Here is an 11479-nt window from a genome sequence, read left to right on the forward strand (position 1 = left end):
ACCACTCTCTGGGTGCGCCCCATCAGCCAATTTCTGACCCATCCAACTGTGTAGGTATCAATGCCACAGTCGCTCAATTTATTAATGAGAATGGGGTGAGAGACAGTGTCAAAGGCCTTCTTAAAGTCCAGAAAGACTATGTCCATGGCGACACCATCATCCAGGGATTTAGTTACCTGGTCATAAAAGGCCATCAGATTGGTCTGGCAGGACCTGCCTTTGAACCCATGTTGATTTTTCCCTGGGCATGATCTCCCCTGCTGGCCCCTCACAGATGTGCTCCTTGATAATTTTTTCAAGGATTTTCCCCAAGACCGATGTGAGGCTTATGGGCCTATAGTTTCCTGGGTCCTCCTTTCTCCCTTTCTTATAAATGGGGACCACATTAGCTAGTTTCCAATCTCCGGGCACCTGGCCTGTGGACCACGATCGCTCATACAGCCAGGTCAAGGGCACAGCAATGACCCCCGCCAGCTCTCTCAACACCCATGGGTGGAAGGCATCAGGGCCCACAGATTTAAAAACATCCAGCCCTTCCAGAAAATCCCTAACTATTTCTGCACAGACCCGAGGCCTGGCAGTGCTATCCCCAAGATTGCCCCTACCTGTGGTGGGAGAGCTGTCCTGGTCCCTGTCCAAGAAAACAGAGGCAAAGAACTTGGGAGGCACCAGTCACCCATGTCAAGGAAGATGGAGCTAGACTGTTCTCAGTGGTAACAGATGACACAACAAGGAGCAGTGGCCTCAAGTTGCAGCAGGGGAAGTTTAGGTTAGATATTAGCAAAAACTTTATCTCACAGGGCGTTTACTAAAGCGCTGGAACAGGTTACCCAGAGAGGTTGTGGAATCTCCATCCTTGGAGGCTTTTAAGATCTGGCTAGACAAAGCCTTCACTGGGATGGTATTATTGGAGGTGGTCCTGCTTTGTGCAAGGGGTTGGACTAGATGACCTTATGAGATTCCTTTCAACCCTCATTTTCTATGACTATGAAATTCTTCTGCATTGCAGAACAGAAGAGTTTTAAGAATAGGGATGCTTTCCTTATTTGATTTAAATGTCTTGATCAGTGCAAGAAGTAAGTGACTGGTTCTTCATAGTGACAAAATATAGAGTCTCTGATGCCAACGTTCCTGTTAATTTCCAAATATAAAGAATCCCTATGTTCAGTGTTTTTCACTAATGCATAAGAAAGCCTTGAAGTATGCTCAAAGCTTTGTTCTTACAGCAGGACTTCTTGATACCAAAAGATTGACAATTTCTGTGAGCCAACATAGGAAAAAACAACTGGGCATGCCATCATATTGGTGGATAAAGCAAGAGGGCAGTAGCTCAGGCTGTGGGGTCTTACCTGGTTCCTGCTTATGTTCTCTGTCAAACTCCAGACTCTCTCCTTCATAGTTTCTTTCTGTGTCCCAGCATCCCAGCCCAACCCCGGTACACACGCATGCACACACACAAATGGATGATTACTTTCCGTGATTTACATGATGATTCTACAAATGGACACCAAATTTCCTTTCTGTTTTCACTTTAGTTTCTAGCTTATGCAAACTTAAATAGCTATACTTCCCATAAGGCATGCCAGAACCATGAAAACGTTCCTGCTTGAGTAGGTTTCCAGCTTTTACAGGTTCCGTCTTAGGTTCCTCTATATAGGAGTCAATATGATTTGCATCTTTGTCATCTAAAGCCCCTAAAGCAGTTGCTGATATCAAAATCTTTCTTTGCTGAGGTCATTTGATTCCATGGGGACTATAATTGTGCTGGCAGGCACTTTTAACTCTTAAAGAGCAATTTGTTTCACTTTCACCTGATTCCCAAGAAAGCATTTATTTTCTGCTCCTTGTACTTGCTTGATCTTCACTACACAGGGGCTAAACTGGGTAAAGGGGCTAAACTGGGTAATGGGAATAAAGTCCAGACAAGTGCCCAAAGAAGCACTTGAGAGCAAAAAAATTCATTACCCAGAATGGAGTTCTGAGAGAAATAAGTCTCCCTCAAAAAGAAAAATCTAAAGAAGAGATTACTGAGAACCTGGGCTACTGGCCAAACCCCAAAGCAGCTTCAGCAAGTTGTCTCAGAGCCCATAGGAACAGAAAAGGAAGGTGGTGGCGTCACCACAAAAGTGAAATGTATGAGGAAAGAGACAAAAGTGTTACAAACCCAGAAGCAGTAGAATAATCATTAAATTTGTAATGGGAAAGAATCCTTCCTTCCATTATTTTCCTCTTTTATCAGAAGCAGTGAAGTAAATATTTCCTACAATAACCTCTCCAGAAAGTTTTCATTTTACCAATAAATCAGCCTGGTTAAAATAGACCATTTCAAGAAATTTAGTATGGTATCTGCAAGTGGAATAAGTGACAAACTGAGGCAGCCTCCTTGCTATTTGGCATGTGATTCACAAATCTAAGAATGGAAACTGATATAGAATAAGGCTTAGTAAGAAGCTCAAAGGAAAACCCTACAGAGAAACCCAGACAACTCCAACAGAACACCTTGGAGACCATTTATAATCAGTGGGAAGCTACTTTTAGAATATGTAGAAAAGATTCATGTTTTCTTAGGGAAGAAAACCTTTCTTAGGCAAAATACCTAAGGCACATGTAGGTGCGTTGCTGCTGAGGCCTGCTTGTGGCATTAGAGAGATTAAAGTTCCCTAAATTCTTTCACTGTTGCCTAGTGGAAAGCTTCTTACTGAAGATCATAATTATAGCTGAAATTAAGCCTAGAAATTAACATACCAGCAAGCATGTCAAATGTTTGACACCTGCCACCCCTCACCCCCTGACCTTTGCCACTGAAAGTCCCTCCCCTTGCCCCCCAGAAATACTCCTTTTGGAAGGGAGCGTTGTCATCTTAGAACCAGAAAAAACAATCACACACAAAAAGTCAAACACCTACTATAACATTTTAATTTTATTATGCAAAATATTTTTTGGCATGATTTGTGCTTACATAGTGTATATAGAGGTGATTGCATAATAACTCAAAAATAAATTCTTAGCCTTGTATATTGTGGGTGGTGGAATGTGGGATTGGGGTGGGTGTGTGGTGGGTGTGTATGGTAGACTGTGACTGTATGGGGGCATAGAGTATGTTGAGGGGGGGTGTATATGTGCAGGGTTGCACATCAGTGAGGGGCGCAGCCTCCACCAGGCAGTCTGTATCACTGGTGCTCCCTGGCACTTGTGTGCAGCACCTGCACTTGCTGGACACAGGAGGGAAGCCCCACACACTGGAGCTGGCTGCCTTTCTGGCCAGGGCTGTGCTGCAGGGGAGGAAAGCCCCAGGCGCCTTCTCCTGGGGGGGCAGGGAAGGCAGCCGGCTCCAGTATCTGAGGCTTCTCTCTGGTGCAGCACAGCCCTGGCAAGGAAGGCAGCTGGCTCCAGCATGTGGGGCTTCCTTCCCTGCTGTGCAAATACAGGGGCTGTGTGTGAGTGGCAGGGAGCGCTGGCAATACAGATGGCCCAGTGGAGGCTACATTCCTCACTGCGATGTGTAGCATTAGCCAGAGCTGTGTCCTGCCTGGCACCTGTGCCCTGAACTGCCTGTTCCTGCTGCCACTGCTTGCCGGGGCTGCATACCATGGGGGAAGTGTGGGGGGTCCCCACGCCCCCCACCCTTCTTCACAATCTCATGCTGCCCACCCAAACTCTACACTGCCACTGCCCCCCTTGGCACAGGGTCTGCACTGCTGCCAGCCCCAGCCCTGAGCTCCGCTCTCGCACCCAGCTGTAGCCCTGCCCCCTGCTGCTTCCCTACCTGCTGCCTGGAGCCAGCAGGAGACCAGGGAAGTGAAGTAGGTTCCCGGGGGCTGCAGCAGCAGCAGCCCTGCGCCAAAGCTGCTGCTGGCTGGGCCGCCCGTCCCTTTGGCCCAGAAGGGTGGGAGCAAGGCACAATAGGGTATGTTAGGGGCTGTGTGTACATGTGGGCACCTCATTCCCAACCTTGTGGGTGGAAGGGTTGGGCAGGGCACAGTTTGGTGGGTGCTGTGGGCCAGATGAAAGCGCTTGGCAGGCCGGATTCACCTATGGGCCGTGTTTTGCCCACCCCTGAACTATACAGATCTAAGGAACAATACACATTATTAGTACCTGACCAGCATTTAAGGTTAATGTAATAATATATTTAATGTGTAAAAGAAAAAAAAAAACACCCTTTCATGCATTTTGTCTTTTAGACACTGCATGTATAAAGATTTTTTTTTTTTAATTTTATCTGAAAGAAACTGGTAAAACATATAATCCAGGATACCTTTGCTTAATAAAAGGTATACTTCTGGTAACAAAGGCTTGTTTTGCGTTTTTTTTCTTTTCCAGCCTCTTCTTGTGCCTCATAGAATTCACTCAACGAGTAGAAATGTGAGAGAAGAAAAAACACGTTCTGAAATAAACTGTAAGCATGTATATATGTTATGAACTTTTAGCATTATAAATTTAAGAATTTGATATTAGATTTTTATTTAAATGGTGTTCTTGCCTATCTTACATGACTAAAAACATTTTATTAAGAACCATCACAAAATGAGTGTATATGCAGTTACATTCACTGTTGTCCATAGTCTGTTCCTATACTCACAATGTGAATTGCATGTTCTTTTAGATGTGTTTAGTCAGATAAACAGGAGGAAAAAAATGGATATCACAAAAAATCATAGAATCATCCTTGCCTCTTGTACATTTCCTGGACCATCACATCTACAAAAGCACCCCAAGCCCTTTAGTCAGATAAATTAACCTTTTCCCTCCCAACCCTCTATAAAATCTCACTGTTGCTAAGCCTTAATGGAAAGGGGACTTCATAGTTTCATAGTTGGTAGGGTCGTAAGGGACCTGAGCAAATCATCAAGTCCAACCCCCTGCCATGGGCAAGAAAGAATGCTGGGATCAAATGACCCCAGCTAGGTGATTATCTAGCCTCCTTTTGAAGACCCCCAGGGTAGGAGTGAGCACCACTTCCCTTGGAAGCTGGTTTCAGATCCTAGCCACCCTGAATGTGTAATGCTTCCTGATGTCTAGCCTGAACCTACTCTCAATCAACTTGTGGCCATTATTCCTAGTTACTCCCAGTAGTGCTTGGGGGAACAGGGACTCTCCCATTCCCTGCAGGTCCCCCCTGGTAAGTTTATAGATGGCCACCAGATCCCCTCTCAGCCTTCTCTTGTGCAGGCTGAACAGGTTCGGGTCTCTTAGCCTGTCCTCATAGGGCCTGCCCTGCTGCCGAGTGGCCCTGCTCTGGACCCTCTCAGTGCTGTCCACATCCCTCCTGAAGTGCGGCACCCAGAACTGGATGCAGTACTCCAGCTGAGGCCTGACCAGTGTCGCAGAGAAGGGGAGGATCACCTCCTTGGACCTGCTCGTGATGCATCTGTGGATGCATGACAAGGTGCAGTTGGCCTTACTGACTCCGTCCTCACATTGTCAGCCCATGTTCATCTTGGCATCAGTAATGATTCCAAGATCCTTTTCTGCCTCTGTGCTGATGAGAAGGGAGTTCCCCAGCCTGTAGGTGTGCTGCTGGTTCTTTCTCCCTAGGTGCAGTACCTTGCACATGTCAGTATTGAAACCCATCCTGTTCTCATCCGCCCATCCTTGTAACCTGTCCAGGTCTAGCTGTAGCCTGTCCCTCCCTTCTAATGTGCCCACTTCTCCCCACATCTTAGTGTCATCCGCGAACTTGAACAAGGTCCTTTTCACCCCCTCGTCCAAGTCACTGGTGAAGTGTTGAACAGTGCGGGCCCAAGGACCGAGCCCTGGGGGACCCCACTGCCCACATCCCTCCAGGTCGAATAAGACCTGTCCACCACCACTCTCTGGGTACAGCCCTCTAGCCAATTTGCGACCCATCTGACTGTGTAGGCATCGACGCCACAGTCACCTAATTTATTCTTTTCTGACTTGAAATGAAATTTCTCTCAAAGCCTATCAGTATCACTTGGGCAGCAAATCAGAGGGGGGTTTCCAAAGAGCAGCAAAAGATTCCCTCTTCAATCAGCAAGTTATTGTCCTACTACTGTATTGGCTTGTGCTGTGCCTTGGTGCTCTGATTTAAATAGTTCTGAAATTAAACATTTTTTGGGCCAACCAATAATAAAATGTTTTCTTTAGAGTTGGAGTGATAGTCCTGTGGAACTTTACAACCAGGGCAGAGAACTCTTATTAAAAAAAACCCCAACTTTTATCCCGTCACATTTCTCATTTAGTTATAATTTTAATATTGTCAGTTTTACTTTCAGGTAAAAATGGTTGCACACTTAACCTCTAGTCAAGTCAGAAGGCAAGAATGCAATTAATATTTGTTTGCTTCTTTAACCACAAGATTAATAAAACTAACAGTAATTTGAATTTTTTAGATTGGTGATTTTAACAAAAATTAAGATTCCTCCTTGCCCCTTATCCAGGGATTTTTAATGTTAGTGAATTAGGGAGTTTCTTAGGGAGTAAGTATCTAAAAAAATAATTGGCAGGTTAAATGCTTGCCTCCATGTTTGCATTCTGTTCCTGGGCATGTAGCCTCTATCCTTATGGGTGACTAGGTATTAATACTGTGTAGTCTCACTGAACATGTGTAGTAGCAGCCATAGAACGCATATGCACATCCCATGTGGACTCATAGCAGCCTTGGACCCCCTCTACATGTGAAAGTAAAGGCACAATGGGATTTAATGTGCAGTTCATTCAGGCGCACTTCCTGTCATTCCACACATGTAGAATTGCACATTAGATCCCATCATGCCATATTGCCAGTACAGGGCAAGCCTGATCCTGGGCTCCCCCTGCACAGGCAAGAAGCAAGCTCTCACAGCTGGGCACCCACTCAGCTGAGAGCTCCCAACTGCAGGGACACCCCATGAACCCCTGAGTCTGGAAGATGCAGCTGTGGTGATCTCCCTGCCCTGGGGGTGCGTGAAACCTCTGGGGCAAGGAGATTGCCTCTGCGGCAATTTCCCAGCCCTGGGGGTTTCATGCACCCCTAGGGCAGGGCAAGTTGCAGTCATGGTGTGAGGCCACTGGGACCTAGCTGGGCCTTGGCACCAGGAGGCATGCTGCAGGAGCCTAGCATCTACAGCTGGGGGGTGCTGCTGAGACCCAGAACAGTTGTGGGACTCGCAGCTCCAACTGGATAAAGTGTATCCCTGCAGCTGGGAGCCCACAGCTGATGGGGCTCCCAGCCTCAGGGGAGACCCTGCTACACATGCAAATTAAAATTCAACAGCAACCAGTTAGTGCACATTTTTGAGGTTCAAGGTGGGAGCTCTAACATGTGATATAAGTACTTTGCACATGTAGCTGGTCTCAAGATAATTGTGCAATTAAATTAATTGTGCCATACCTGTAACGTAGAGGGGTTCTGCACAGGAACGGAATAAGCCAAGACCCACAACTGGGTGTGGACACACAAATCTTGGTGTCATTTCAAACAGGTCTAACTGTTCAAGGGTCTAACTGTTGTGTGTGAATGTGCTGAAAACAGTTCAAATGCAGTAAACCTGCTTCAGCTTTTCCACACCTTCCTCCCTGGTTAAAGTTGAAGGAGGTTTGCTGCATTTGAATTATTTTCAGTTCATTCACACACAACAGTTGGCATGTACCAACTGCTGGCCTTTTGGAAGAGCACCCAGCATTTGTGCTGGCCCCTGCCACACATTATACATATTATGCAGTTAACTGGTTAATCACACAATAAACTTTAGACCTGCCCCAAGTGCAAAGTAATTATCACACAATAAAAATTACTATCCAGCTCTAAAGTTAGTGCTTGAAAACGTGTAAGAACTCTATAGCTGGTTTCTATCCAGCTTTAATTTGAACGTGTAGCAGGGCCCCACGAGACTTACAGTTGGAAGGAAAAAAGTGAGGAGGGGAGAGAGCATGTCTGTCTGTTGGTCCATCCATGTGTCCCTCTTTCACTGCATAACTCAGTTGCTACAATGCTCGCGTAGGATGCTGGAGGTTCAGGGTTCTAAGCTCCCCTCGTCCAGAGGAAGTTTGAATTGGGATCTCCCTCATTTCCCTGCAGAGCACTCTGACCATCACACCACACATCAGCAGCCATTGCTCAGCACTTTATCCAGTGTTCCTTTTGAAGCTGAGTTGAGCCACTAACTATGATGGAGGGTAATGTAGGGTAAAGCTTCTGCCTCACTAGAGCCACCTCCTTTCCAGGCTGGCAGGCACTTTAATTAGCCCCAAACTTGTGTCTTGCTCTCTTTCTCCAGACCCACATTCCTCCCTTTCAAAGCTTCGTACCAGGCCAGCTTCGAAAGGAAGCATGAGAAAAGGGTCTGGATAATAGCTGACCTTCATTGTGGTGACTAGTGCTGTGCTGGGAAGTCAGACTCAGATTCAAAGCCTCTTGGGGGAGAGGGAGCAAACCCAGGTCTTTTGGCTTCCCAGGTGAGCGCCCTAGCCACTGAGCTGTTTGGGGGGAAAAGATAGGCCACTCTGGCTCAGTGGTGATGCATAGGGGATGCACAGGGGTGCATGTGCACCCCCTGAGAGCACTGGTGCACCCCCTGACAGGCTGCACTCGCTGCTTAGGCAACAGGCACATGGGGGCACCAGGTGAAGCGCCGTGGCCACTCCTGGGACACTCCTCCTTCCCCCCCCCCCCCGCTGGACTTTGTTGTGGGGGGACACCCCCCCCCCCGCTCGGGTGCCCCCCCGGGGCGGGGGGGGGGGGGGGGGGGCATGTGCCCCCCCCCTTGCCCAGATGCTCTGGCTCTGTCCCTCTGTCTCTGTCCTCCACCACCCCCCTCGCACCCCAATTCTGAGTGTGTACATAGCCGTCCATGTTTGTCTACATGAAGTCAATACAGAGTGCTAGCCTGTGCATAAATGGGATGTATACAACCAAATCTGGTCATCTAGGCATCTAGAAAATAGTGCCATCCTAAGCCTGTTGCCTCTGAACAATTACAACTCCCTACCATGGTTCTTCAGATTTTGGTTGTTTTTTTCTGGCTCTTCTGATTGAAACAAGTGGGGAGCATCTCTCAGCAGTACTGCCATACTGTACCAAAGACAGCATGTGTGGCTCCAGTGCTCACTACTTTCTAAAAGCCTGTGAGCTCAAAGCATGTGTGTCTCAAAAGTGCAGATCAGTAGAGATGTAATATGTCAGAGGCTGGCAATAGTTTGGAGTTGGGGACTGTTTTAACAGAGCTTAAATCTGAATGTGGGCTATTTCCAAACCAGTCACTACTCACCCTGCAGTGCTGCTGCCGAAACCCCTCATCACCAAAACCTCCTGCCTCTGCCCCACATAAAGTGGATCCAGCTTGCAGGCCATAGGTTGCTGACCTCTGTAATATGCTATTAACACTGAATTCATTATTTTAGTTAGTGGGCAACCTTGCTTGGAAGCTAAATCCTTTCTTACAATAAGCAATGCCAGATCTTGACTTTGAGTTTTTCCTCTTTAGTTGGGCAAGTAAAGTTTGATCCACCTTTAAGGAAAGAGACAGAGCCACATCACGAATTTGTAAGTAATGTATACAGCGGGCTTTATTCTGCATGTTATTTCCTGCAAACTGGAGCAGGGGGAAAGGAGCTGGGGAGACTTATATCATAACTTCTTTCTCATCACCACCAATTTGATCAGTAAAGCCTTCTTGGTGTAGTGGGTGACACATAAGACTAATTTTTTGATGGGGCTCTCACTTTATATGCTGCAGATCCCTTTATGGGATTTACTGGAGGATGTGTGCAATAATCAATCTTTGACCTGTTGGGTTTCTTCACCTCTTAAATGTGCCTTGTTCTTAGGTTCGTCACTCTTGTTAAATCCCTTATTACATACATTTACAAAAAATGTATTGTCACTTGCCCTTCATGCTGCTGTTATTGAGAATTATTTGCATTAGCATTAATAATAATAATAAAACTAAGAACACAGGAAGGGTTATATGTTACATTGAAAATTATTAATTCAATGTTTGAAGTTTCTAACATGAATAATGTTTGTCTTTGTCCTTGACACTTGTCAGCTGAAGTGTTTTCTGACTTGTCTTTTCAACACTTTATCACCTGTATCCTCATGAATGCACTGGTTGACAGAAGCTCAGGCAGGTGAAGAAAGGGTATCTTTGCTGATGACCTCTCTCTTACTCAAGCTGTACAGTTTCCTGTTCTTTCCCAAAGACTTTTCCTTTCTACTTTTGGACACTTAATGTTTGTTCTCAACCCTTATTAAAAAGACAAAGAAGGAAAAGATTCCTTTTCCTTTTGTCAGAATTGCCTTTTACAGGCTGGTAAATTGCCTTTTACAGGTGGTTGTTTGCTACAGGCAGGTACTAAGGAAAAACAGTGGGCTGGCTTCCTTAGGGCCAGCTGACTCATTACCAGGGCAGAAGAGGCAGCAGCTCTGCTTTTGGAGCTCAGCTCAGAACAAGAGTATGGCTGAAGTAGTACTGCTCCATTCTGGCTGTCGGAGCCCTTTGGAAGCAGGACTTCTGGCATATATTTTCCTCTGCACTGCTGTACAGTGTCTCCTTCCTTCCCTGATATGACCCCCAAAGTAAAGGATAAGCCAGCTAAATTGAGGTGGGATATACTATCACCCAGCACCTTGGTGGTCAGGTTTATGTAGCCTGTAGTAGCTCTGTAAAAAAGAAGGGAAGTGTTTGTATAGAACAAACCAGGACTACATGGTAGCTTAGGTAGGGGCATGATCACGTTACTTGGGGCACTAATAGTATTTACACGCATGTGCACACGCACGCATACACACACACACGCACATTTTTATGTTTATAAAAAATATATGTTTATTGGCTTAATCTGCACCACTGTAACATGCATGTTATGGAAAATAAAATGAATAGCACTTTCTTTAATTCAAAATTTATTTAAAGTCTTTTTCCATTTTCTGCATAATTCTGTTTTTTGTTTTTTAGCAGTTCTTGAATATGTAATTAACAACAGAAAAATGAAATAACTGAACTTAAAACTAAGTGTGACTGGGTGTATGTACCAGTTACCAGCTAAATAGTCATTTGGGATGGAGCAGTGTCTAATCTTGCGCTGCAGTGAACAAACCAAACAAAAGGGGAATTTTTCTCTGGGACTCAAGGCACTGCCTTAGAGAGCATTTATTTGGCAGGTGTTCGTAGGGAGGAGTCAAGCTTCTTCCCATACTTGGTAGAAATAAGCAGGTCACTGCAGTTCAGAATCTTTGTTGCCCCCCTTGCAGCAAGAAAAGATTTGAACTGTTTGGATTAAGCCTTCTAAGAAGGGAACCATTTGTATTGTTTTGCTCTACCAGAACCGCTTGTTTTAACCCTGGCAAAAAAATGACTTTATCTCTTTGCCTGTAACAGTTTGTTTGGATCTTTCTGAACAGGGAAATTAAATGCCCAATTGCCTGCCCTAGAAAATGGAAGTATGGACCACTGTTATGTGCTCTGCAGCAAAAGGGATTTTCTTTTTTTAAAGATGCCTCTTTGTATTTTTCCTTTTAAAAGGTTATTACTGC

At 45.6% G+C, this 11479-nt stretch overlaps 1 protein-coding gene across 5 annotated transcripts in view; it reads left to right on the forward strand.

The window, feature by feature from the left end:
- The window catches only part of MAP4K3 (mitogen-activated protein kinase kinase kinase kinase 3), a 138733-nt gene that overhangs the window by 51508 nt on the left and 75746 nt on the right, over positions 1-11479 (forward strand). For all 5 annotated transcript variants that reach the window (XM_025205673.1, XM_025205674.1, XM_006024921.3 and 2 more), the window contains 2 exons: positions 4324-4399; positions 9429-9487. In XM_025205673.1, coding sequence (XP_025061458.1) covers positions 4324-4399; positions 9429-9487 — 135 coding nt within the window. The remainder of the gene's footprint in view (positions 1-4323; positions 4400-9428; positions 9488-11479) is intronic.

The sequence above is a fragment of the Alligator sinensis genome, unplaced genomic scaffold (assembly GCF_000455745.1).
Source record: "Alligator sinensis unplaced genomic scaffold, ASM45574v1 scaffold794_1, whole genome shotgun sequence".
NCBI classification, from domain to species: Eukaryota; Metazoa; Chordata; order Crocodylia; family Alligatoridae; genus Alligator; species Alligator sinensis.